Source organism: Ceratotherium simum, chromosome 16 (genome assembly GCF_057802395.1).
Source record: "Ceratotherium simum simum isolate JZ-2026a chromosome 16, ASM5780239v1, whole genome shotgun sequence".
NCBI lineage: Eukaryota > Metazoa > Chordata > Mammalia > Perissodactyla > Rhinocerotidae > Ceratotherium > Ceratotherium simum.
In genome coordinates, this window is record NC_141915.1 from 1,004,048 (window position 1) to 1,031,826 (window position 27,779).

Consider the following 27,779-nt stretch of genomic DNA (forward strand, 5'->3'; position numbering starts at 1 on the left):
GGCTCTCCGCGCCCAGCGGCCGCCCTTATATGCAAGCCGCGCGGCCGCCCCGCCCGGCGCCCTCCCCGCCTCGCTGCGTCACGACCGCGGGCCCCGCCGCTCCCTCCCGCGAGCCCCGCCGGCGCTGCCCGCCCCTGCCTGGGCACGAGAAGGAGACTGAGTCCAGGGTCCGGCTGGGGCAGGGGCGCGCGGACCCTGCGCTTTTCCACTGCACGGGGCTCGGCGGCCGAAAGGGCGTCGGGGCTGGTCCCGGCTGTGCCTCTGACCCTCTGTGACTTCGGGCAAGGATCCCACCATCGACATACACAACAACACGCACACACGCACACTTTCTTTGGGCCTCAGTTTCCCCAGAGAATAACAAGAGTAACCGCGTAATAAAGGGTGCTTACCAGGTGCTAGGCACCGCGCCTAGGGCTTTGCGCGCCTTATTTGTTTTAGTTCTGAGACCAGACCCGCAGCGCCAGCCCCCTGTCCGCAGGCGGGGCTTGTTCCCGGGCGGCGCCGCACGCTCCGACCGCCAGAGGGCAGCAGAGGGCCCCGCCGGCGGCGCTCAGGGCTGGAATCCCGGCGCAGCGGCGGGATTAGGGTCTGCGGAGGTGCAGGGCGCGGGACTTGGGACGCCAGGCTGGGACCCGGAAGGAGCCGGCTCCAACCCCGCGCTCTCCTCCAGGCCTCATCTTCTCCTTTCTCCCAGCCACGCTCTGGGGCCTGGCAGGGCTTTCCAGCCTGAGGCTGTCCCCATCCTTTTCCTGTCCCGGAGACTAGCCTCTCCTCCATCAGGCCTAGGCCAGTGTCCCCTCCTCCCTCCCCCATAGCAGTCTGTGCCTTTAGGGCCACAGGGCCTTGGGCCAACGTTCCCATTTTACAGTTGTGGGAGCTGGGTCTCAACGCCACAGAGTGAGCCCAGGAAAGCCCTGGACAGACAGCACGGTCTCTTGCCGTCTCCGGGCCTGTTTCCTCTTTCGGAAGATGGTGGTTCTTGTTCTATGATCGTGGATGAGAAAGTGCAAACAGTTTAGGCGGCAGGACCTGGTAATAACAACAGTAGTAAATGACCCGCGAGGCCGCAGGACTGGGCAGGAGTGGGGGAGCGGGGAGCAAACCAGGGGGCAGCAGGTTGATCAGTAACCAGGAGTGGGCTGACGCTGCAGAAAGCCCAGAAATAGGTTGTCTGGAGCTGACTGGCTCCAGCCTGGAGCTCATGAAAAAGCCATTGCTCCTGGCAGCAGCAGGCGGGGCTGCGCGGTTGTGCTTTGTCCGTGTCTGATTTGGAAGAAAGCCAGGGAGCCATTAGCCGGTGCCACCCACCCATCTACACTGGTCAGGGTGCTCTGGGCAGAGCTGGGGTGCACTCCTCAGCTGTTTGCACAGGGCCTGTGGACTCTCAGCCGCCCTGGGTGGGGGTGGGGGTGCTCTCAAAGGTCATCTCGTCCAGCCCGCCTGTGACCAGGATTCCAGCAGAATCTCACGCCCTCTGCTGGCTGATGCCTGGAGAGGGTTTGTTCCGTACCAGGCACTGTTCTAAGTCCTTCCTCGTGGCAACCTTGAGGAGTAGGAACTATTACTCTCTCCATTTTACAGATGGCGAAACTGAGGCGGGGGGTGGGGGGCGGGGCGGGGGTGGGGAGTGACTTGCCCAGCTAGTAAGTGCGCGGCCGGGGAGTGACCCCAGGGGGCTGGCAGTCCTGGCTCCTAACCACCTAGTCTCCCCCTCCTCTGACTGGCTCTGCCCACTGTGGGACGCCCATGCCCTATTCCCCAGAGGCACCGCTCCTCAGACCTCCCCGCCTCTCCCATCCTGTCCCCAGGCCTCATGCCTCCTGTCGACTAGGTATTTCAAAGGGACACAGCACATGCAGAGCACCCGAGGGCTCACCACCCAGATCTGAGAAATGTTGACCAGCCCGGCTCCGAGTCCTGGGGTTGCTCACGCAGGGGTTGTCCCACAGGCCAGCTGGGTCGCACCCCCCTCCCCCTGGCTCTTGGCCCTGCTGAGGCTGCCCTCACCTGCCCTCCTGTGTGAGGTAAGAAGGGAGTGAGCCTGAGCCTGCACACGGGGCTGCTGTGGGCAGTGGGCAGGGCCCTCCCTGCAGAGAGGTGTCAGTCGAGGGTGCATGCAGGGCTCACTGCATGGCCCTGCGTCACCCCCAGACAAGGGGCCCCTCCCCTGCCTCCCGTGAAGGCCCCCTCTGGGCAGCCGGGCTCTGACACCGGATGGCTCCTTACTGATGGCCGGGGCCAGGCGCAGAGTAATAGTGGCTCCTGCGCAGCCGTGCCCTCCGTGGCTCTAGTCCTAGGAGGGCACTTGGGTGAGCAGAGGCCCAGAGGCGGCAGGGTCAAGGGATTTGAACCCAGCTTTCCCTAGGGAGATCCAGTGGGCCAGCACCCAGCCTAGGTTCTGAGCCCCGCCGCCTCCACCCCAGGTCAAATGTCAAGGCTGAGGCTGACATCACTCTGGCTCCTTCCAGCTGGTGACAGTGGCAGGTACTGAGCCCAGCCTGGGTTCTCAACCACGACAATGCCTGGTGCCTTCTGGGCATGTCACCCCGCCCCACAGATGCCAGCCTATGAGACTCCTTCTCCCAAGTCAGCTGAGTTCACTGAGCCCTGAGCTCATCTGTCGTTCGTGCCCCAAAGCCTGTGCCCCTGCCCAGCCGCGAGCCAGCCGGGGGCGCACGCCCCAGGAGGCAGGCGGCAGCGACACTTGTCAGCTCGGGCTACCTCGTTTCCACCTCCTGGTTCTAGGCGTAGCTCTTTATTACAAAAGTAACATGCTCATGTTCTTAGAATATCTGAGCAGTTTCAGAAAGGGACAGAGTGAGCGGAACTAGAAGCAGTTCCTCTCCAGCCACCCCCCCAGGAAGTGAGGATGACGGGGAGGCGCCCACGCAGACGCCCACCGCCCAGCCCTCTGTTCATGGAAGCCCCTTTTCCGATCCTCCAGGGTGGCCCTCATGACCTTACACCGGGCCCTGCCCCAGGCTGGCTGAATCCCAGTGGCCCGGGGTGGGTCCGCTGGTCAGGTAGGCAGGGACCCTCGCAACCCCACGTGACCCTCAGCCGTCCGGCCCCGCCCGTGGACACTCTGGGCCCCACACTGGGGAGGGGACATGTGCAGCCCCGGCTTCCCCGAACTCCCGCCTCCCCCGTGCTGCAGCCAGAGCTTTCTGTGTGTGTCGTCCAGGTTATAACAACAGTCAACCCCTGCGGGTCTGGGCCTCGCACCACGAGCAGCCCCCCAAGGCTGAGCCCGTGTAGACAGATCTACTTACACGGCAGCAACTGTCCTGCTCAGAGCGGAATGGGAACTTTTAAAAATAATTGACCAAATGTTGGGGGTGGATCGGGGAGGTGGACAGTGGGCCCCCAAGGCAGGAAACGTCTGCCACAGCTAGGTCTGGTGGCAGAGCCATTTAGAAGGTTCTTAAGAGCTGCGTTGGAGGAACCCAGGCAGGCTGCCATCAGGGGTTCTCCGCGAGCAGCAGGGTCCAGGCGCCATCGTGCTGGCCTGAGCCCATGCCTCGCAGCTCCCTGCACAGAGGACCCCGAGCTCCCCTCTGTCCAGGGTCCACGGCCAATGTCTAAGCAGAGGGGACACAGGAGGCCTGAATGTCTGGGTAAGTCCCTTCCCGGCCACGTGTGGACGTGGTGCCCACCTCAGGGCAGCAAGGCTTCAGTGAGAGGGAGGGCCACACCAGCCTGGCCTGGAGCCCTTGGGAGAACGTCCCGTCCCAGAACCCAAGTTGGCTCCATCCCCATCTGGACAGACAGAGACCCGGAGGGAATGCTGGGGTCAGGGTGCCTTTATTGGTGAGTCAGGACGTGGTGGGGACAGAGGGGCAGGGGGCCTCAGTGGCCACAGGGCAGCATGTCCAGGGTCCCCAAGGCAGCGATTTCCAAGGCACTGGAGTGGCCTGCATCAGGCTCGAGCACCCAGCTGCAGCCAGGCACCGTTGTCCCCTTTGAAGGGCTTGTCACTCGGGGCAGGCGGGCCAGGAGGCAGCAGACCCTCAGGGAAACGGCCGCGGCCCAGTCAGCTTCTCTTGCGGGACTGGGAGGCTTTCTGCCGGTAGATCTCGGCGGTGAAGGGCCTGTGGGGCGGGGAGAGAGGCTCCGTCAGCAGCGTGGGGGTGATGCCACCCCCCGGGCCCTGTCCCCCCACCAGCATGGACAGAGTGAGGACGTCCGAGTGGGACAAGGCGGGCCCGGGGCTGCATCTCACGGCCTGTAGGGGCCCTCTGGCCCCGCTGTGGCCCCTCCAGGCCTCCTGTCTGCTCTGCCGGAGACCTGGTGTGGCCAGCTGACGGGCGGCCCTGCCTGAGCGGCCCTGGTCGGGGAAAGGCCTGGAGGCCAAGGCAGGGCCAGCCGGGCAGTCATGCCGCCGTCAGACGGCGGCCCTGGGCCCGGGCGGCGACGGCGCCTACTCACTCCTCGTACAGGACAGCGACCACGTAGACGAGGGCCACCACAGCAGTCAGCAGCAGGCCGGCGGGGCTGGCGTGCCTGCGGAGAAGACGCCCGTCAGCAGCCACCGGGCCAGCCCTCCCTGCCCTGCGGGGTCCCACGGCCCCACGAGCTGCACCAGGTGGCCTCCGACCTGAGTCCAGCTTTCTCGCCCTGACAGGGCCCCCCTGCCCGGGCCTGGCCCGGTGGCCAGCTCGCCGCCTCCCGTCCGGGCCGGCTGGGTGCTCAGAGGGCACACCTCTCCTCTCGGTCTCCAGGCTGGGCCGGGAGTCGGGGCAGAGCAGGAGTGAGGCCGGCAGGGAGGCACACGGGCTGCTCAGATGGCCGGGCGGCCCCCTGTCCTTGTCTGCGCAGGAGGAGGTTCCCGGGGCAGGAAACGCGACCCCGCCCACCAGAGACGCTGTTCTCAGGCCAGGAGACTGTGCCCTAGAAATGTGTCCAGGCCCCCAGAGCCAGGCAGAGTGTCCACCAGCCTCCTCCTGGGCTCTCTGCTGTGACCGCAGCACCCACGAACCGGGGAGCCTCTGCCCTCAGCTGTCGCCCGTCTTGTCCACAGTCACCTCTGCTCCCATAGGCTCCACAGGGACTGGGCTGCTGTCCCGAGAGCCAGGGAGGAGAGAGGGCGGGGAGCCGGCTCGTGGGGCCCCTGGGGGGCTCTGCATCCCCCAGCATGGCCTCCCTCACAGGAGCCCCGGGGGGCCCACGGCAGAGTGGTGTGACACGGTGCACCCTGCGGGGACCCTCTGCCCTAGCCACCCCCTCATCCCAGGACCACACTGTCTGTCTGTCTGTGAGCTCCGGGAGGGACAGCGGAGACCCGAGCCCCTCGTGCAGGCTCCCCGCCCCCCGTTCTGTGGGCTCCACTCCCATCCTCCGTGAGGGCAGAGTGGTCTCCTGCCCTTCCCCCTGCCACAGGAGGGGCCGGACAGACCCTTGGGGCTGAGATGAAATCTGCCCTGGGAGCTTTGCTCACTAGCGCTAGTGCGGTGGTCCAGAGCCAGCAGAGTCTCCCCGCCCACGAGCCGGGCACCCTGGGAGACAGGGAGGAGGCAGACGGCAGGCTGGACCCCCACCTGGGTGGACCTATCACTGGCCAGCCTAGGGGCCAGGGCTCTGTGGCCACAGTGTCCTTAAGACTGATGACCCCCTGCCTGGGAAGCCTCTGAGGCCAGGGATGAACGCGACCCCTGCAGCTGGCCTCAGCTGCACCTGGGTCAGCTCCCAGCACCGGGCCCCGGACATGAGCCCAGCAGGCACCCCGGCTTGTAGTTACGTCTACATGAAACTCCCACTTTCAAAATGCTGTCACCCTGATCTTGACACCCTAACCACCCTGTGTGGAGAGGATCGTCCACTCTGCAGATGAGGCAGCTGAGGTCCAGAGTGACCCACATGCCAGAGCCCAGGCCTGGCCCCGAGCCCCGGGGGGGCAGGGTTGGTCCTAGGCACCCAACCGTGCTTCTTGGGGAGGGGGCGTCTCCCTCAGGCTAGTGGGCTGGGGAGGTGGGGGCCTGGAGAGGGCGCAAGGCCCCGGTGCCCTGCTCCTAGCCTGGCGCCCCCAGGAGTCCTGCCAGGGCTCCCGCACACCGGGCTGCTGCTCCAGCACCAGGAAGCCCCCGCCGTGGGGCCCCAGGAGGGAGACAGATGGGCTACAGAAGCCTGGGAGCAGCCCTGCTGGATTAGCGTCTTGCGGTCCGGGTAATGGCTCATCTCTAATGAGCACTCAGACGGAGGCTCCAGCCCCCAGCACAGCCAGGCCTCTCAGCACCGCGCCCTGATGTCCTCCTGAGGGGCCCTGCCGGCACCCGGGCCTCCTTATGGTCCCTCACATGCCTGACAGCCCAGGCCTGACAGCCCTGAGGTGGGGGTGACCTGGGCACCGAGGGGACCCACGTGTGGGCTCTGCCCTTGGAAAGCCCTGTCTGAGCACAGAGGAGGCACCCATGGCGGGGGGGGGTGGCAGGGGTGGGGGCTGGGGGGACAGTCAGGGAGGGCTTTGTGGAGGAGGGGACACTTCAAGTTGAGTTTGAAAGGACCAACTGCAGGTAGAAGTGGGAGGGAACAGCATGTGTGCTGGCAGGGGGAAGGCTGGCAAGGGGGCATCTAGAGGCTGCAGGGAGGACCTGGGTGGGCTCATCCTGTCGGTCCTGGGTGGGAGATGCTCTGTGAAGTGGGTGAGTCCAGGGATGCGCAGCCTGCCCCTCGGGAGCCCACTGCCCAAGTCCGGGCGAGAAGGGCCAGGCTGGAAGGCAGTGGGTGGGGGACAGACTGGTCCGGAAGTGGGGCGGAGAACCAGTCAGACCCACAAGCCCCCTCTCGCTCAGATCAGGGGACTGGCTCCCAGCCTGGAGGGTGGGGCTGGGAGGGAACACCCTGCTCCTGACATTCTGCCATTTGAGATTCATTCCTGTGGGTCCTGTAACCTTTCTGGTCTCTGGGAGCACCTGTGACATTCTAGGCACGTGGTTTTCAAGCGTTAAATAAAAGTACACTTTCCACAGAAAAATCTTCCACTGAAGGAGCCCCAGTACAGAAAATGGTCAAACAGGCACCACTCTGCAGGGCGTGGGGTTTGAAGCTCAGAGCCCACAGCACTCCCTGTGCCGGCCTCCTTGACCTCGGGGTCTCCGAGGGGCGTGAAGGTGAGGCCTGAGCCCCGGGGGTCACTATCAGTGGCCAGAGCTGGCTGAGGCAGACGCAGCCAGCCCGGGGCCCCTCGCGCCCTCTGTGGGATGAGGGTCTCTGCAGGCTGCGCGCGTGCACAGACCCGCCCCTGATGGGCCCGGAGGCCGCCGGGCTCACTTTCAGGGCCTTCCAGCCCTAACGTCCTAGCACAGGGTCAGCAGCCAGTGGTCCACCGGCCAAGATTGCTTTTACATTTGTAAATGGTTTAAAAAAAGAATCAAAAGAATATTTTGTGACAAATGAAAATCACATGAAACTCAAACTTCCGCCTCCATGACGGAGGGGGCGCCGCCCCGGCCACGCCCATGCTTACCTGCTGTCTCTCTCGGGGCCGCGCCCCTGCGGCCGGGAGCCCCGCCTCTCCGCCCTTCAGGGAGAGTGTGCCCACCCCGTTCCCGCACGCCGCTCGGCCCCACAGAGGAGACACTCCAGAGGAACGGAAAGCGGGCGAGCGTCCTCGGGCTTCGCGAAGGACGTGCAGGCTGACCGTCTTCCTGGCGGAGGCAGCCAGCGGGAAGACGCGGGGAGCCTGCTACTCACATGATGGCCCAGCCCAGGTAATTGGCCGTGCTGCCCCAGTACATGGGGTTGTCCAGGACGCTGAACGGGAAGGTGGTCACTCTCGCCTCCTTGAGGATCCCGAAGTAATCTCCTGTGGACAAGTGGGGCAGGACCACAGGGTCACATCCTGGCCACAGCTTATCCCCGAGAGAGGCCTCCAGGGTCGGCGCAGGGGGGCCTGCCCTGCGGGAGGCTCCAGGCCAGGGAGGAGCAGGTTTAATGGCGTGCTGACTCAAGGGGCAGCCCGGGTGGTGGGCCCACTCAGACCACAGGCATGCGGACACCTTAGGGCACGAGGTCTCCAGGGTGCTGGAGAGGCAGCTGAGCGCTGAGCCCCACCCCTACTTCCATCTGCTCCTCTCCTCTGGGCCTCTGCACATGCTGTTCCCCCTGCTGAGGATGCCTTTCCCTGTTCTCTGTACATTTCCTCTTCTAGCCATTTCCTCCTCAGCTCAAGTCGCCTCCTGATAGAGACTCTTCCCAACTCCACCGGCTCAGGCAGGCCTGCCTGCTGCTCCCAATTCTGCCCCATCCCCTCCCTCCTTGCCCCAGATGTGGCCTCAGCAAGTTCCTCCCTGTCCCAGAAGTAGGGCAGCCACGGCAGGAGGGGCCAGCGGGAGGTGCGTCACCCGTTGTCTGGGGACAAAGGGTGTCGTCGTCTGGGGACAAAGGGTGTCGGGGGCCGAGGAGCCGCCCGGGGCTGCAGGAGGCTTTTTTCCCAGAAGGCAGGAAGTCGGGCTGCGGACCGGCACAGAAACCCACTTCGAGGTGACTCATGGCGGGGAAGTAGCCGCCGTGTCCTATTTCCAGAGCCCGGCGGGCCCCTCAGAGTTTCTACGCTATTTCTTCTGGGGTGGGGGCACTCGGGGGGCTGGTATTCTCGGGATCCTTCCCACTCCCCCCACCAACTCGCTCCTCCAGGGGACTTTCCCCAGGCCCTGCCCAGCACTGCACGCCACGCCGCCCTGGGGGGCTCCCCAGCCCCTCCCCCAGCTCTCTGCCCACTCTGCAGGCAGTGCCTGCTGCTGGAGGGCCAGTCATCCCCGGTCCCCAGAGGACGGAACCGGACAGCACGGGGCCCCTCTGCCGGGCCCAGCCTCTGCGCCCTTCCAGGGTCTGCATTCCCGCTCTGCCAGGCCCACACCATGATCCCCATCTCCTCCGTGGCCCCCCGGTCTCAGCCCCACCGGTCCATCCTCCTCATGGCTGGGAGAGGACCTTTCTAACCCCTCCCACGGCCCCCACTGTGGTGAAGCCTCCATCCCCTGCATGGCCTCTGGGGACCCACGTGTTGTGCCCCCAGCCCAGCCTCCAGCCCTGGCTCCACTGGCCCGGTGCGCCAGCCACCCTGCCCTTGAGCTTGCTGTTTGCTCACAGGCCGTTCCTTCCCACCCGTCCCCAGCCCGCAGACCCGACTGCCCCTCTTCCCCGTTCCCGCTGCGCGCCCTCTTCTAGCACCGGCTGCCCACGGCTCCTGCCTGAGCCCGAGGCACTGACCCGCCTGCTGGTGCCCACTGCCGTGGGCGCCACCGTCGCGCCCAGACCCCCCCGCGGCCATTCCTGAGTGCGGCTCCTCTGCCCCAGGGGCTGCGGGCCCTCTGCTGCAGCCTGCCCCGCCCCGGGCGAAGCCCCAAAGCCCCTCGGACTGTGGATAGACACCCAGGCAAGCTGGGGGGCGCCGCAGACCGTCTTGGGCACCGGAGGAAACAGGCAGGACCCTGCAGCTGGTGGGGGCTGAGAGGGAGGAGGACCGGGAGCCCCGGGCCCTGCCCGTCAGAGCGGCAGCACCGCGTGCGCCTGGGGCCTCCTCTGCGGGCAGTACTGCCCTCCTTTCTCCCCTGCCCCTTCCCCCCACTGCTTTCCTTGCGGGTTTCCAAGTTGCTGGAAGCGCTGATGTCATGAGGACGTCCGGCCAGGCCAGCACTAGGCTCCCAGCCTGAAAGCACGGGAGCCGCAGGCAGTCGGGACTGCAGAGAAGGGACAGGGTCCCCCCAACCCTCACCTGCCCCAGACCTGCACCAGGCCCGGCTTGTGGCCCAAACATAGTGGACCTAACTCCCGCCTGCCTGGCAGCCAAGACTCTAGGTGAGATATGAGAGCCAGCTTCCCGAGCTGAGCACGCACAGGCCGAGGCCTCGAGGAGGAAACACAGCCCCACGCAGACGGCAGGACAGTCAGCCACCTGGCCCCAGCTCCTCCCCTGAACCCCAAGTGGGTCTGCTCAAGGCCCCCCAGCCTTTGGGCTCTTACCTAGGAAGGTCCCGGTGAAGCCCAGCGCAAGGAAGCTAGAGACCACAAACACGCTGCCCACGCCCAGGAGCGCGAGGCCCGCGCGGTAGGCCGTGGGGTTATCCAGACTCTCCATCTTGGGCTGGCTTAGCATGGCCTGCGTGAAGCTGTGGGGCAGGGGACAGGGGAGACAGGAGGTCACTCACGTGGAGAGGGGGCCACCCCACCCTTCCTGCCCCTGTCCTTCATGGGGTCCCCAGAGTAGCCAGTCCAGGGGTCTCAAACCTGCCTGGGCCAGGCAGGTGACAAAGTGGCTGCAGGTGGAGTGCAGGGCACCTGGAGACCACCATCCTGCCCAAGGGGGGCTGCCCGGCAGCACCAGCCCCCTGCTACCACCAGGAAGTGACCACAATGGGGGCCCAGGCCTGCCAGATTTTTTGGTTTTTCGAGAGAAGTCAGAAATCCTGACTTGCATGTGAAATATCCTAATTTTTAGAAACAGGCAATTAATGAAAACCATTTTGAGCTCTGCGCATGTCAGCAGGCTGGATTCAGCCCAAAGGCCACCAGTTAGCAACTGGTACTGCAGAGGAAAGTAGGGCTCAGAAAATCAAAGACGCACGCCCCAGGTTGCGCGGCAGACCCTGGGGCCCGTGTGCCTCTGCACCTGGCGTGTGCCACACACGATCGTGGCGTCCCACTCCCCGAGTGGACTCGGCGCCCTGAAGCCTGGGGCATGCTCTGCCCCTTCTCTGGCCTCCACGGCCCCCACGCAGGGCTGGCCACATCCCAGGCGGCACCTCAGAGGCCCCATATGTCTTCCCTCCACACCTGAAACGCCCTTAGCAGGCTCCCTTTGGGGCCAAGCCACGGAAGGCCTAGTTAAAAGGCAAGTGGGTGACCAAAAGGGGGCAAATATGCTGGTGGGTTTGGAGGTTCAGGTTTTCCAGTTGGCTCCTGAAGACTGGAAGGCCTGGTGCAGGTAGGGCAAAGCAACTTAGGCTTGTGGTGATGCATAGGAGCAAAGTTCAGGGTCTGCCTCATTGTGGGGGAACAGGCACTGGTGGGAGGGACACACTCAAAGGAAAGGATGTGCATGGGAGCAAGTGTGTGCATGTACCACAAACACACACTTCCCCTTCCCCCACGATCATAACACTCAGAAGAGACAGGGAGATCTCCTGCCTCGTGCAGCGCACCTACTTGCTTTCACTCTTTACAGCTACCTCCTAGCAGGGCAGCTCACTGTCCACCCACCCACCCATCCATCCACCTACCCTCTATCCATCTGATACCCACCCATCCATCAATCCTTCCATCTATTAGTCTATCCTCTACCCATCCATCCACCCACCCACTCATCCACCTACCCATCCATCCACCCACCCACCCATCCATCCACCTACCCTCTATCCATTGATACCCACCCATCCATCCATCCGTCCATCTATTAGTCTATCCTCTACCCATCCATCCACCCACCCACTCATCCACCTATCCATCCATCCACCTACCCACCCATCCATCCACGCATCCATCCATCCACCAAGCAATCCTCTATCCATCCGTGCATCTATGCATCTGTGCGTCCATCATAAAGTACCTCTGTTTGTTCAAGCAGAACAAACTCACCATCTTCATTCATTCATTCCATTGGTAAATTCACATTGTTGTAAAACCATCCTTATGTTAAGCTAAAAACTGCCTCCCTGGAACTCTTTCTTCCAACTACTTTCAGCTCTTAGAGAACAGAGGCTGCTTCTCCTTCCTGTGAGTATCTCCCTGGCACCTGGCACATACCGGGCAGAACAGGTTAAAGTCCATATTCATCAATGGGAGAGAATGCAGCACCCCTCCCCCGAGTGCAGGAAGGGGGACAGGGAGAAAGGTCCGTGAACAAACAGGACACTGCAGAAGCCTGCATGGTGACCTGGGAAACAGTGGCACACGTGTGTCAGGGCACACCTGGCCACTGGTCACGCTGCCCACACCCCCAGCCCTCCACCCACCACTGCCCTGCCCGGGCTCAGGGTCACCCTGCAGCTCCAGGCTGAGCCGCAGGGACTGGCTCAGGGTCACACACAGCCTGCTGGGCCAGGTCCCCACGCCCACGCCCCACCCCCCAATGCCCTCACCCGACTTTCTGCTAAACCAGCAGCTCTTGCCCTGGGCAGCCTGTGACCCAGGCACACCTTATACCCTGCAGACCCAGCCACTGAGGCCAGGGAGCAGGCAGCTTTGGCACCCGGCCCAAGCTCTCCTGTCTGTGGATGGAGGGAGGCAGCATGGAGAGGGTGTGGGCCCTGGCAAGGCTGACTGCCCTACTCAGGGCAGGCCCACGTGCAAGCCCCTGGCTCGTTGGCTGCCACTGCATCAGGGACCACGTAGCAGAGAGTATGTGTGTGCGGGGGGTGGCGCTCCAACCTCCGTGCTCTTGCAGGCTGTGACCCCCCCCCGCTCGCCCCGGGCTCTGCCTGCCTACCTGTTTTGCTCTGGCACCTGCATCTCTGTTCCCTGTGCTGACTCCCAGCCCCCAAACCCAGGACAGTCAGGCCTGCAGGGCACCATCTAGCTGGACATAGGCTGCCCACAGCCCAGCATACCCATCTGCCTCGAGTTCTCTGGGGGTGCCCCGTGGCAGCCCGATGAAAAGCCGCGGGTTCCTGGCAGAAGAGCAGGACTGCGTTTCAGACAGACCTGGGTGCCCTTGGCCTGTTTTCCCTCCGTATAGTGGTGACAGTAACCTCTCCCATCTCCCTGTATGGAGCTGCTGCTGGCTGGCTGTGCACATGCTGGTGACCATGGAACATGCCAGGCTCTGCTACGGGGCTTGTGGACAGTGGGAAGGACAGAGGAGTGAGCTGAGGGTGACACTGTGAGACGAAGCACTGGGCACCGCAGGACAGGCACACTAGACAGGGGTCCAGAAGGCCATGGTGAGGCTTCAGCTGAGATCTGACAGAAGAAATTCGCCAGGGGAAGCTGGTGGGCAGGGAGAGCATTCCAGAAAGAGGAACGGCCAGGGTCTGGATTTCTGAAAGCCCAGGACAGGAGAATGACGTGGAAGGAGCCTGCAGAAGAGGCCATGTTGGGCTGTGGTGGAGTCTGGAATGTATTCTATGTGGGTGGGAAGTCACTGCTGGGAGCAGCAGAGCGGGGAGGCCAGTCAGGCTATTGCAATAGTGGGGTGAGCGCTGGGGGGCTGGGGGCCAGGGGAGCCCAGCCACAGCCAGATACGGGGCTCCAGAGAACCAGGCCAGGCGCACAGTGGGCTCCGCGCGGGGCGGGCTCCGGCTCCTCTGCCAGAACTCACTTGCATCATCCACGCAGCGGGCACGTGGCCTGGTGTGAGGGCACGCAGCAGGGGCGGACCGAGAGGGACCCTTCTCACTCCCACACTGCGCCTACAGCAGCTCCCCTGGGGGAGGCTCTGCAGGAAAAGCGTCTGTTTGGAAGCAGATGGAGATTCCTGACGAAGGGCAGACCTAGAGCCAGTGCTGGCGGAGAAGGCCCTGACGCGGCCGCACGGCTGCCCCAGACTCAACCCTGGGCCTCCTTTTCCGCTCCTTCACCAGTCGGGGAGGGTCCCAGGGGGGAAGCACCCTCAGCACCGCGGCGCACAGCTCCCAGCTCCCAGCAAAGCCCTCTGAGGGCCCTCCGCTCGAGGTCAGCGGGAAACGCGGCGAGGGCCCTCCCGGGGCTTCTGTTCAGGCGCCCTTTGCGCACAACGGGCTGTGCACGCTCTGGACCACCAGCAGCAGGTTTACGGGAACAGAGCGGCCCGACCCCAAGCAGGTGGTCTGCAGTGTTCTAGCTCCTCCGTTAAGCCAGGAAAGCACAGTCCCTTCCACGTGGAAAATGAAGAGGGGGATGAGTGGCTCTGCAGGCCACGCGCTCCGTAAGAATAAATAGGAGGCAATTTCCTTTGGAAATATTCTGTGCTGGGGGTGGGGTGGAGAGACTCATTCATCTGTCTCAGGTTCTGTTGTTAAAACTTGGACTGAGCTCTCCGTCACCAGCGTGACTTGAGGCCGTCTGCGCTCCACTGCCCTGAAATCCCAGGACCCGGTGGGAGGTGGGGAGAGCCGTCACTGCCCGCTGCATCCCGGCCGCATGCCACGCTCCAGCCTGTTCCCGCTTCTCTACACCTGACAACCCTCAACCATGCGGGGCGCAGCTCCATGACCAGTCCCGGTGACCCTGAGCGGTGCTCACATCCTGGCCTCCCTCCTCGCTCCCCACGCTTCATCTCGCACCAAGCAAAACTGTCCAGGAAAGTAGGCGTCTGACGGCGCACTTGTTTTTTTCTAACATACATTAAAATAAACACCTAACTACTGAAACAAACAAACAAAATGTTCATCTGTGTAACCCCCCAAAAAATCACCAGGGAACTAGAATTTAGGGCTATGAGGCTGTACTGATTCCGCACATTTGAACACATCACCTTTTCAAAGTGTTTCCAAGACCCATCACAGCCAGCAGAGGGTCTGTCTTGTCTTACAAATAAGGAAACATTAGGGTTGGGGGTAGGACGGGCAGACAGCTTCTCCTGCCTTCCCACGGCCCATGAACAGCGGGACACACAGCGTGCCCCACAGGCCTGGGAACCCCAGGCTGACAATCAGCCTCTTCGTGGGCCTCAGGGTGGGAAGGCAGCCGGGGCAGCTGTCCTCTTCCCCTTCCCCAGCTGGTCCTCAGCGCACGGCTCTGAAGGGGAAGGCCCACTCTGCCTGGCCCTGGCCCCACCACCCCAGCCCCCTGCTGAGGTGCACCCAGCCGTCCCCCGCTCCCACAGCTGCACCCCTTTGCCCCAAGTAGCCACACCTGGTTCCCTGGCCCCGTTCTGGTCAGCGGCCAGCTCTCCAGCTGCCCTCCTGGACCCTGCCCCACCCTGCCCGCCTGCACTGACTGAGGGGTTGCAGGCTTCTGCTTCCAAAGGTCCCGACATATGCCCCCCACACAGCCCACTGACTCAGGCAGGTGACAACAGAACTCCAGGCATCAAGGGCTGAAAGTTGTGAGGGGAGCTCCTCGTTTCCACATCCAGCTGCCCCTTCTCAGGGTTCTAAGTCTGCATGGACCGCCGGCTGCCCTCCAGCTCAGGCCTCCTGCCCCAGCCCCCTCCCAGAGCACCTCCACCCAGCTGCCAATGCATCCCCCTCCAACCAAGGCCCTTCCCTCAAGGCAGACCCCCAATGGCCCCCACAGCCTGCAAGTTAAGGCTGACCCCACCTGTGCCTCTTCCACCGTAGGGCGGGCAGAGCTCTAGAGGCGGCTCAGGGCCCTGGAGCGCATGCTCTGCATCCCGCTCCCCTTCAGTGTGGGCTGAACCTACACACCAGGGCTTCCCTCCCGAGGTGGGGCAAGGGCAGGGCGTTTCTCCAATGGACTTAGGTTCTGCTCAGTTGACCCTGCTTTAATTGAAAAGGAGATTACCCTGGGGTGGGGGGGGTGGCTTTCAAAGAGGTCTGGAGGTCAGACAGAGACGTCCAGGAGACTTCTTCCCGCCAGCCTGGAAGAAGCCGACGGCCATGCTGTGGGGAGGCCACGTGGCAGGCAGACTCTGGGAACTGAGGGCCTCAGTCCTCCAGCCACAAGGAACTGAGTCTTGCGCACACCCGGGAGCCTGGAGGAGGCCCTAACCCATCTTCTGGCCAAGCTCTTTACCGCACCAACTGACCACCCTCCTCTGCAGTAAACTGGTCCCCGTCTGCCCCACTCCCTTGCTCCTTCGTGCGGCCACTCCGCCATCAGGCCTGTCCTGACGTCCTGTGAGCAGCTCCAGACAGGCGTGGATGCAGCAAGGACTGGCACAGAGACGGCCACAGGGAAGAGAGCCACAAGTGTGCTGACATGCACCCGGTCCACACGCAGGGTGCACCTGCCCCCAGGCCACTGGTGAAGGAGGTTTGGTCCCTCCGCCCACGGCCACAGCCCTGCCCCTGCTGAGCGGCGCACCCCAGCGTGCGTGGGGCCCCCTCGTCCCCCTCCCCCATGCTTGCACGCCGTTTCCACAAGCCCCCGGGTGACTCCGAGGTGTACTGGACTACAGCTCCATCAGGTGACTGACAAAGGACACAGAGGCTCCCTGATGCCCTGAGCACCCCGGTGCACCTGCCCCGAGGCCACTGCCCCAGCGGAAGCCGGCAGGGAGGGGAAGGCAGCAGCGCGTCCAGCTAACCTGGCCCTGCCTGGCGTCCACGCGGCCCGGTCCCAAGGGCTCACTCCTGGGCAGCGGCTCCAGGCCGCCCGGCTCCGCTAAGGCCAGCTGTGGAGAGCTGCCCCATCAGGCGGCTTCAACAGATGCCGCAGCCCGCCAGGCCTCCCTCCTCCTTTGCACCTCACGGGCCAGCAAACAGGTCTCCAACGCCTCCAGACGATGAGCATGCTCAGCCTGCAGCGGCCCCCAGACCACCCCTGGTGGCCGGGCTGGTGCAGACCGGCTGACACTGCTGCCCCGCCCTGCCCCTTTGCACCTGCAGGTCACCACGGGGCCCTGGCCTCACGCCTGGCAGGCCAGCTGCCCAGCGATCCTGGACACCCCTGCCCAGGGCTTTGACAAGCACACAATCCCGGCTCCATTCAATCGTGTGTGTGTGTGTGTGTGTGTGTGTGTGTGTGTGTGTGTGTGTGCGTGTGCCTGAACAGTCCCTCTCTCTCCCTACCGCCTGGACCGCTGCTGTCCCCACCCTCCGGGAACGTGCGGCTTGCAGAGAGACAAGAGCAGACACACTGGAATTGTCCAGAACAGGCAAATCCATAGGGACGAGAAGCAGATGGGGGGAGGGGGTGACCATTTAATGTGTGCAGGGTTTTTGTTTAGGGTGAAAAAGTTCTGGAACTAGACAAAAGTGGTCACACAACATTGTGAGTATACTAAAAGTCACTGAACTGTTTATTTATTTATTTTTTTAATTTATATATTTTTTTTTGTGAGGAAGATCAGCCCTGAGCTAACATCCACGCTAATCCTCCTCTTTTTGCTGAGGAAGACCGGCCCTGAGCTAACATCTATTGCCAATCCTCCTCCTTTTTTTCCCCCAAAGCCCCAGTAGATAGTTGTATATCATAGCTGCACATCCTTCTAGTTGCTGTATGTGGGACGCGGCCTCAGCATGGCTGGAGAAGCGGTGTGTCGGTGTGTGCCCGGGATCCGAACCCGGGCCACCAGTAGTGGAGCGTGCACACTTAACCGCTAAGCCACGGGGCCAGCCCTGAACTGTTTACTTTAAAATGGTTAAAATGACAAGTTTTATGTTATGTGTATTTTACCACAAAAAAAAGAAAACGCAGCTCTGGGAATCAGATGGAGTGATGTGTATGAAGGGCACCCGACAATGCCGGGCAGCAGCTGGTCCTGCCGGGACTCTCACCAGCCCCTCCCCAGGGCCCCATCTGCCCGCCCAGCATCCCTGGTGGGGAAAGGAGACACTGTCACCGTCACCGGGGACACAGCCTGGCCAGGGCACGGGGCCTGGGGGCAGCAGATGGCCGGTAGAGGGAAAGACCAACGAGACTGAGGAGCAGGGAGAAAGTGCCGGAGCACAGTCGCCGCCTGAAGATCTGAAAGGTGAGGAGAGAAAACCAGTCCTGCCTGTGAGCATCCTTTCTCTACTCCCAGAAATCTCCTGGGGTGGCCAGTTCAGCCGAGAGACGGCAGACGGCAGGCCAGGCCAGCACTGACCTCGAGGGGGCTGGGGAGGAGGGAGAGCAGGGGCTCTGCTCTGTGAGAGGCTAGACGTGGCCTGACCTCCTCCCAGCTACGCGGGAGCTCTCCCGAGGGCCCAGGAGGCAAGAGCAAACCAGAGTTCTCTGCTGGGGTCTACATGTCAGGAGCCAGGCTGCGGGTGGGACTGTCCCCTCGGTCTCCTAGGGACCCCCAGCACTGGGCCGGGGCCTGGAAGAGGAAGGAGGGACCCCTGCCACGGGACCAGGGACAGAGATCAGGGGCCTCTAGCTTTTTGCCTCCTGCTGGCATCCTGTACAGGAGACGGGGCCGAATCCAGGCACAGAGGCCCCTCCTTTACCCAGTCCTACCGCCAGTGCGGCAGCCACAGGGGCCTGCTTGGCACGGGTGTCTGACTGCATCACTGCTCCGTCCACATCACTGTGACATGGCCGCCTCCATGCTTAGACTCCACAGTCACGCTCTCTGGCCTCTCCACGGCGCCTTCTCTCCCTCTGGGATCCCCTAAGAACCCAGGCTGCCTCCTGCAGCAGGGCCCATCTTCCCTCACCCCCCAGGCCCCTCCCCGCTCTGACCCAGCCACCGCTGCGAGCATCTGTGAGGTCTGACCCCCGAGGCAGGGCTGTTCCCCGCGTGGGCCACAGCCGGTGAGGTGCAGGACGGATGGCCCCTTGGGGAGTGGGCCAGGGACTCCTGCTTCATTCACAGACAGGACACCAAGGCTCAGGAGCTTAAGTGACCTGCGCAAGGTCACCCCGTCAGGAGAGCTGAGGCTGACCCAGGGCACCTGCCAGGCTGCTCGGACTCACTGTCTGGACATCAAGACCAGGCGTGCCTGTTGCCCAAAGGCAGCAATGGGAACTTCCTTGCATGGAGAACAGGGGCCACCAAACTACAGCCTTCGGCCAAATCCGGCCCGCAGGCTACTCTTGTCAATGAAGTTTTATGGGAACCCAGCCATGCTCATTTGTTTACGGCTGTTACCATCAGAGCTGAGCAGTTTCAATAGAGACCACACGGCCCCACAGAGTCAAAAATATTTACTATCTGGCCCTTTACAGAAAAAGTTTGCCAACACCTGATGTAGACAATCAAAATTATGGATTTGACAGAAGAGCTAGAAGGGACTTTAGCCATCAACTAGTCCAGGGTTGACAAACTTTTTTCTCAAAAGGCCAGATAGTAAATACTTTCAGCTTCGCAGGCCCTTATATAACCATTTAAAATGAAACCATGTATACAACTCAACAACAACAAACAAGCTGATAAAAAATGGGCAGAGGAGCTGAACAGACATTTTTCCAAAGAAGACACACAAATGGCCAACATGCACATGAAAAGATGCTCAACATCACTAATCATCAGGCAAATGTAAATCAAAACCACAATGAGGTATCACCTCCCACACATCAGAATGGTTATTATCCAAAAAATAAAATAATATGTATGGGCAAGGATGTGGAGAAATTGGAACCCTTGTTCCAATTGTTGGTGGGGATGTAAAATGGTGCAGCTGCTGTGGAAAACAGTGTGGAAATTCCTCAAAAAATTAAACATAGAACTACCACATGATCCAGCAGTCCCACTTCTGGGTATACACCCAAAAGAATCAAAAGCAGGGACTCAGATATCCGTACACCCATGTCCATAGCAGCACGATTCACAGTAGCCAAAAGGTGGAAGCAACCCGAATGCCCACCGACAGATGAATGGATAAGCACAATGTGGTTTCTCCATACAATGGACTATTATTCAGTCTTAAAAGGAAGGAAATTCTTTAAAAAATTTTTTCAATGTGCTTTTATTTTTCACTAATTTTATTGAGATACAATTGACGTATAACATTGTATAAGTTGAAGGTGTCCCACGTGATGATCTGATATACGGATATATTGTGAAATGATCGTCACAAGGTCAGTTAACACCTCCATCACCTCACATAGTTACCATTTTTTGTGTGTGGTGAGAATTTTTAAGATCTACGCTCTTAGCGACTTTGAAGTATACAAGACAGCATTGTTAATACAGCGACCACACTGCCCATCGCATCCCCAGAACTTACTCCTCTTCTAACTGGACGCTTGTCTCCTTGGACCACCTTCACCCATTCCCCCATGCCCCGCTCTGGTAACCACCATTCTACTCTCTGTTTCTATAAGTTTGATTTTTTTAGATTTCACATGTAAGTGGAATCACACAGTATTTGTCCTTTTGTGTCTGGCTTATTTCACTCAGCATCGTGCCCTCAAGGTTCATCCATATTGTCGCAAATGGCAAGATTTAAAAAGGAAGGAAATCTTGTCGCATGCTATAACCTGGATGAACCTTGAGGACATGATGCTGAGTGAAATAAGCCAGTCACAGAAGGCCAAATACTGTGTGATTCCTCTTATATGAGGCACCTAGAGTTGTCAAAGTCATAAGGACAGAAAGTAGAAGGGTGGCTGCCAGGAGCTGGGGGAGGGGATGGGGGTAGTGTTGAATGGGGACAGAGTTTCAGTTTGAGAAGATGAAAAAGTTCTGGAGGTGGATCGTGGGGCGATTGCATAACAATGTGAATCTGCTTAATACCAATGTACACTTAAAAATGACTAAAATGGTAAACTTTATGTAATGTGTATTTTACCACAATAAAAAAAAGGTACTTGTGGGGTTGGCCCCGTGGCGTAGCAGTTAAGTGCACAAGCTCCGCTGCTGGCAACCCGAGTTCGGATCCCGGGCGCGCACCGACGCACCACTTGGCAGGCCATGCTGTGGCAGCGTGCCATATAAGGTGGGGGAAGAGGGCCGGCCCCGTGGCTTAGCGGTTAAGTGCGCGCGCTCTGCTACTGGCAGCCTGGGTGCGGATCCCGGCGCGCACCGACACACTGCTTCTCTGGCCATGCTGAGGCCGCCTCCCACATACAGCAACTAGAAGGATGTGCAACTATGACATACAACTATCTACTGGGGCTTTGGGGGGAAAATAAATAAATAAAATTATAAAAAATAAAAATAAAAAAATAAAGGGGAGGAAGATGGGCACAGATGTTAGCCCAGGGCCAGTCTTCCTCAGCAAAAAGAGAAGGATTGGCGTGGATGTTAGCTCAGGGCTGATCTTCCTCACAAAAAATAAATAAATAAAGGTACTCATGTAAAAATGTAAAAACCATTCTTAGCTTGTGGGTTGTAAAAAGGCAGACAACTGGCCAGGTGTGGCCTGCAGGGCACAGTCTGCCAACCCTTGAACTAGTCCAACACCCAACTGGGAAACAGAACGAGAGGGAAAGGGACTGTCTCCAAGGCCATCTGCCTTTGCTGAGGGCCAGCACAGACGGCTGGAGTCAGGGCCACCAGGGAAGCCCTGCTTCAGCCCAGAAGGAAGTCACATCAGCGGGCCCCTCTGCCCTCCACACGCCCCAGCCCACCTGGGGCACAGCCGGTCTGCAGGGCTGGGACTGAACTCGGGCTCCACAGCCACAAGGAACCAGCAGGCCGGGGCCGGGGCTCCCCGGATTCTGGACCAGCAGATGCCTGGCTGAGGAGAGATTGGTTGGGGATTTTCCTCTCCATTTTGGATCCAGCAAGCCAACAACTCAGAAGTCCAGAACTCAAAACAGTACATTATTTTAGGAAAAAAAGCAGCAGGTCCCGTATCCTGAAGAGGTTAACGTTTCAGGAGCTGTAAATGTCTCTTCAGTGATGGCTAAGGAGACAAGGGCCTTTTTGGATGGAATCTACCCACTCATTCATTCATTCATTCAATCATTCAGAAAGGGCCTGAGCGTCTGTGAGCAAAGGCCTGCTGGGGAAGAGAACAAAGGAGAAAATCAGATATGCTGAGGAGCAGCTAACTAGGCTGGGCTGCCGGCCCAGGTCGGGGCTGGGGAACGGAGAGGAGGCTGTTTTGGTCTTCCCACCAGCTGAGTTTTCCCAGAGCAACTGGGCGACAACCCAGCTGGGGGAGGAAGGCTAACGTGCATCGCAAAAGCACCCAGCGGCCAAGCCCGAGAGAGGGTTTCATAACCGTGGAGCCACTGCAGGTTGGCCCACCCGCCCCGCAGGCCGGCCTCATCCGCACAGCTTCTCCTCAGCTTTGAGGGGACGCCCTCCTCCCTTCCCCCTCAGTCCTCAAGGTCACTGTTCATCTCCCTCTCTGTTCGGCACCGCCAGCCAAGGCTCCTTCTCCAAGTGGGAACCAAAGGGAGGGTCCCTCTGAGCCGAGCAGTGCGGGGCGAGGTTAGCTCAGGAAGGCCTGGAAGCCCCTTGCAAATTCAAACACCGACTCAGTTCATTAATTCCCTCTCCTGCTCCGAAACCCTCATGGCTCCCTCTCCTACCACATCCCAGGTGCTGCCTGACCCCAGGCATCTTATCCAAGCCAACCCACCGACAGGCCGCCCACTGCTCGAGCACCCTGCCCAGGCCAGTTTACTGGGGGCGTGTGTGCAGGTGGAGGAAGCGAGGCCCCCCCTTTCAGAGGGGTTCCCTTGGCCCAGGTCACATGCCGGTTAGGAACTGGCCAAGGGAGCTGGGCAAGCACCCTCCTGCTGCAGGGCCGAGAGAAGCAGGGGTCTAGAAACAACTGAAGTGCTCTGTGCAGGCTGGTTAGGAGAGTAGGGCCTCCACACGGGGACTCTGTGTGGCAGTGACAGAGAACCAGATGGACCCACGGCTGCTGCTCTGAAACAGCCTCCACCCATCTCTGCTGAGCGAGCCCACCACGCACGGCCGCGTGCACGGTGGCACATGCCTATACAGGGTTTAAGTAGAGACGGTCTCCCAAAGGGGACCAAGAAATGGGTAAGAGGTCTTGGAAGGGCAGACCAAGCCAAGAGAGGGAGGCTGGGCTTGTGCCACGCACCCTCAAGTACTGTTCTTATCAAGTGGATCACCCTTAAACACGTGACCTGAAATTGGCTAAGGAGAGGATGCCAGCAGGTGTGGAGGATACGCGGAGGCAGCAGCGGGAAGAGGCCCAGTATGCATCGCAGGCCGGCCGCACTCCTGCATCCCCTCTACCCCGAGACCCCGCTCATCCAGGGCCTGCGAGTCTGCAGCTCCTTGAGGACCGGCACCTTGCTGCCACCAGAAGACCAGGAAGTAAGGGCCATGCTGAGCGCCTACCTGTGGCGGCCCTGCCAGAGGGGCTTCTCCTGCTGTTTGGCTGAGGACACTGAGGCTGGAAGGCCGTGGTGGGCGGGATGGATCCAGGCCTGTCTGGGGCAGCCCCTCCCTTCCCCGTGGGAGAGCTCGGGGGGGGAGGGGAGGCAGATCCGTCTGTAACCCTGACTCTGTGGCCACAGTCGGAGCGAGGCCCAGGGCAGATAAGGGCAGGGCAAGGAGTAAGCGACTTGTTTACACATCGGGAGCTCTCACCAGTTTTTAGAGACCTCACTGGAGCCTTCCAGCCATCCCAGGACCTCTCTCTCTCCAAGGACAAGGGTCAGCTGGGCTCCCAGTGCAGGCTCCATTCACTCTGCATTTAGCCCCAGCACTCACTGAGCCCTGTGCGGCGCTCGGCCCTGGGGATAAACGGCTCACAGGGCAGACAGTCCTGAGCCTCCTGGAGCTTACAGCCTGTCGAGAGGCGGGTCTCACATCGGCACTGACCAGTGGACAGGTGCTGAGGACCCTGCAGGAGCCAAGCAGCAGCTGGTGGCCCAGGTCGGGGCCTCTGCATGCAGGGTGCTGTCGGGGAGGGCTCTCTCCTCAGACGCCCGCGAGAGCTAAGGCGGAGAAGCCAGAGGGAGGGGGGAGGGCGGGAGGGGTGGTGCAGAGCACCCGCCACAGGAATGTGCAGGCCAGGTGAGGAATCTGGGTGTTACTCTTCCTGCAGTGGGAAGCCAGGGTGGGGGTGTGAGGCAGGGATGACACGATTTGATTCTCAGTCTAACAAGATCCCTGTGTGGCTGTGTGGAGTGAGGAGGCTGCTGGTGGTCCAGAGAGACAGGGAAGGGAGAGGGATGGACCCCAGGGGCGGATCTTGGGTGGAATACAGGTTGTGCTGCTGGACTGAGCAGTGAAATATCAGGAAACAATCAAGGATGCCTCCAAGGTCTCTGGCTTGAGCAAGTGGGAAGACGGGTCTCCATTACCGGGCTAGGGAGGAGCAGGGAAATCAGAACTCAGCAGCGAGACAGAGAAGCTCCCTGGGAAGGGCCACACGGCCAGGACAGCCAGGTTTGCCGCCTGGCTCCACCACTTACCAGCCTTGGCCGCCATCTGATGCCTGGGCTCAGATACCCAACCCCAAGGGCTGTTGTGACCATGGGTGCCATGGGCAGGAGGCAGTGTGGCTGCCCACAGCTGGCGCTTGCCAATGATGGCGACTCGGGACACAGATGGGCACGTCTGGACATCTGGTCCGTCCTGCTGAATGGGCTGAGGGTCGTGAGGCCCGAGCCCTCTCCTGGCAGAGCACACGGCCTGACAGCTGTCCCAGCCGGCTCTGGGGTGGAGGCGAGCTCTCCCAGCCTTCTGCTCTTCCTCAGACTCACCACCCCCGTGAGGACCTGGGAGCTTGTGCCTGCGGTCCAGAGGGGGCCCTGGGCCAGGGCTTGGAGGGGCCCACACACCCAGCTTGGGCTCAGACGGGCTACTGACTCCCGCCTTGTTGATGGCAGCTCAGGGCCCCTCCACTGGAAGGGGGACACTCCAGATGGCAGGGGTGGGCAAAGCGGACCCTCCCCTCTCCCTCTAGATTTCCTACCCCCATGAGCCCAGCCCAGCGGGGTGCACTAGCACTGTGACCACCGCATTCCTTGGGCCTAAATGAATCGAGCCTTTCCTCCCCAAGGCGCGGCTGAGCCTGAAGCCGCCTGATCTCCTGCCATGTCAGGCTCTGTGAGCTGTAAAACCTCGGACAAATCATAGCTTCCTGCCATGCCTCACTTTCTTCATCTCTGCAATGGGACCCTTCTCTGCCCTACAAATGTGAAAATGCTCCCTTGGGGCCAGCACACGTGGAGGTCCCCTAGGCAGGGCCACAAGCCAAGCCCCTTGCCCCTTCGTGCCATGGATAAGCCTCTCTGGAGAATGTCTTCATGTCATTCAACCCACAGCGGCGGGTGCCATGGGCTGCGCCCCCTCTGAGGACCCTGACCCTGGAGAGACCATCCTGGCCTGGAGCGGAGGAAGTAAGATGACAGGCAGCCTGAAAGGCCGAGAAGCACAGGCTGAGGTCACAGGTCCAGTGGGAAGGCTGGCCTTGCAGGGCCCCTCCTGACCACACTCCCTTGAGGTGGGAAGACAGCGAGGGAGCACAGCAAAGGCTCTCTGGACGTGGAGAGGGAAGCAGGGCCATGCCTCTCTCGGTGTGTGAGTGAGGCCACAGCCAACACCCATGCCCCGGCCCTTGGCATCTACAGAGGCCACTTCGCAGGAGCCAGGGACCAGAGTGCCCAGCGTGACAGTCCACCCCTCACACCACTGCCTGCAGGGGCGGGGCAGGGCCACGGGGAAGGTGGGGGGCTGTCCATAGGGGCAGCCGCCGCCTGGCCCCCAGTGATGGCTCCCACATGGGGAAACCGGAATTCTCATGCATCATTTCTCGTGTTTTAAAGCACTGCATGGGCCACGGTCAGTGCACAAGCTCGTGTGCCCCACAAGGGTTCTCACAGAGCCCAAGAAGGTGAGAACCAAGGCGGGCCATGTCTGACCCCTTGAGCCCACTCTCCTCTCTCCACAGCTGACCCCGGGGCCTCCCTCACCTCGCCTGGCGTCTGGGCAGCAGTGTTTGCTCCCAGGTCCTGCAGGCAGTGCCTCATCTTCTAGAACAAGTTGACCCGCCCTGGCCTCTCTCTCTGATGGCAGAAAGGTAACATGCCAGGTCCAGAGGTGGACCGAGCAGCTTGCTGACATCAGCCTGAGCCTGGGTGAGGCCCCAGCCCCCAAGGGCCACCTGCCTCCTGCCCAGCACTTCCTGGAGGGGACTTCTATGGCAGTTTTGTCTGCACACTGGGGACCACCCAGGCCTTGTCCACCCCGCTTCTGGGTGCCTGGACCCCAGGCATGTGGCACTGTCCCCTCCAAGGTCATGAGGACTCCTCTGCTGACAGAGTCTAATGGCACAGAGAGGTAACGGGTGCCTTGCTGTGGCAAGAGGCCTTGGAGAGCAGAATTCCCTGTGTGTTCGGTCGCTCCCCGCCTCCTGATGGACCCCCGGTACCGCCAGCAGCAGCCGCCCCCTTCACCTCAGGCGTCGGGGATTCTTGCAATGGAAACGGCCTGGCGGCTTACCAGTGTGAGCGCAGGAAGTTCAGGAGCAGGATGACACAGCCCAGGAAGTAGCAGGCCAGGTACGGGGACCGGAAGGCCTTGCTCAGCTTGTGGGTTTTCTGTTCCCATCTCGCAACCTGGACGGGGGAAGAGAGGAGGAGGAGGAAACGTAAGGCATTTGCTGGGGAGAAGCCGGGCGAGCGTGGAGGTGGCGAGCGGGTCTCTGTGCTCCTAGGCTCCATGCCGCCGACTCCGAGAGGGAGGACACGGGAGCAGCTGCCGTGTGGCTCTCAGTCCCGCTCCGCAGGGATTCCCACACTTCCTTAGTCCTGTCTGCATGGACCACGAGGGTCCTTCTGGAAGCAGCCTCTTCGACCAAACACACCTCGAACACATCAAGCAGCAGGAGACCCGGCAGCCTGGAAATGCCCCTGGGCCAGCGCAGTGCTCTGACCAGACTTGGGGCCTCCTCCAGGCCTAGAGCCCCACTAGACACAATTCGAGAATGCCCACGGCAGAAAAGGAGGAGAAACCAGCCGAGGAGAAGGAGCCACTGGAAACAGACAGGAGGAGCTGCCAAAGGAGGCTGAGGACGGCAGAGCCCGGGGAGCACGGCCCCAGCCCACACCCAGCCGGCGCCCTCGAACTGGTGCCCCGGGGCAGGGCCGAGAAGGGGCCCCTCGGACCTCACCCCTCCCTCCCCGCTCCCCAAGGCACAGACTTTCAAGCTTTTAATTTTTAGACACAGAGTCCTTATTTTATGTTTTCAAACTAATCACATCTATAATCAACCTTCAACAGCTGACTAGAGCGAGGTGCACAGACGGCTCTAACAAATGCCCTGCCCGCCGCTGCTCGTCTCCCCGCCCCAGCTTCCTGGCACCCACGTCTCTGCCGTGCTGGGCTCCCACTGCACCCTGCACATGGGTGAATGAATAGGGTGGGAGGGGAAGGGGGTGCAAAAAGGCAAAAATACACAGTGGGGGCTGGAGAGGAGGCGGCGGGGAGTCGAGGTGACTGTGCTCTAATTATGTGAGCAAGTTGCCCATCGGGCCTGAATATGAATGCTTTCATGTGTATGGAGCATGTCAAAGGCCCTGGCTGGCACTCGGCGGTTCTGGGACACAAGAGGAGGACTGGACCCCGGGGGCCGTCTATCTCCATTACAGCCTCAGTAGTGCTTCTGCCTGCTGCCCGGCTCCACTTCCCAAATGGACCTGCCTTTCCCGGCAATCCGTCAGCGGGGAGGGTGATTAGCAGCTCCAGGTCCACCGGTGATTTGGCCCAGGGCCACCAACTCTGACTCTCTCCCTGGAGGCGCCTCCCAGGCTTGTCCTCAGATTTCCTGGGTAACAGGCTGTGGGGAGAGGCGGGTACGGGCTGAAGTTTACGGGAAGGAGAGGTGAGCGAGGTGGCTCCTGGGCTATCCCCTCAATCAGGTCTCCACTGCTGGCACCACTGCCCAGTCCTCTCGGAGGGTAAACAAGCCCTTTGTCCGGCTCCAGGCAGGTGGCCTCTGCGGACCCCATGGGAAGCTCAGCCCTCACTCGGAGAGAGGATGGTGTGAGTGCTGCAGGGCGGCGAGTGCACTGCCCAGCAGCCTACAGTTAGCACCGTGGGGCCCAAGGCCACAGACTTCACACTCATTATGGCCCCTTCGTGTTTTTTAAAAAAATTTTTGAGATAAAATTCAAAGTGGTTTTTAGTTGTGCAACCATCACCATAGTTTAATTCCAGAATTTTTCCATCACCCACATAGAAACCCTGTTCCCATTAGCTGTCACTCTCCATCCCTCCCCAGCCCCTGGTACCACTGATCTACTTTCTGTCTCTATGGTGCCTCTTCTGTAAGTTTCATATAAACAGAACTATACAATGTGTGACCTTTTGTGTCTGGCTTCTTTCACTTAACATAAGGTTTGAAGTTCATCCACATTTTAGCATGTAT

General features: G+C 60.9%; 1 protein-coding gene across 3 annotated transcripts in view; it reads right to left on the reverse strand.

Annotated features, from left to right (window-relative positions):
• Positions 1-3,791: 3,791 nt before the first annotated feature.
• PEMT (phosphatidylethanolamine N-methyltransferase) overlaps positions 3,792-27,779 on the reverse strand; it is an 87,008-nt gene continuing 63,020 nt past the window's right edge. For all 3 annotated transcript variants that reach the window (XM_087440280.1, XM_004432987.3, XM_087440281.1), the window contains exons 3-7: positions 25,853-25,968; positions 9,964-10,109; positions 7,693-7,804; positions 4,432-4,506; positions 3,792-4,094 (exon numbers count right to left, since the gene is read on the reverse strand). In XM_087440280.1, the coding sequence (XP_087296406.1) occupies positions 4,037-4,094; positions 4,432-4,506; positions 7,693-7,804; positions 9,964-10,109; positions 25,853-25,968 (507 nt within the window). In that variant the 3' untranslated portion in view covers positions 3,792-4,036. The remainder of the gene's footprint in view (positions 4,095-4,431; positions 4,507-7,692; positions 7,805-9,963; positions 10,110-25,852; positions 25,969-27,779) is intronic.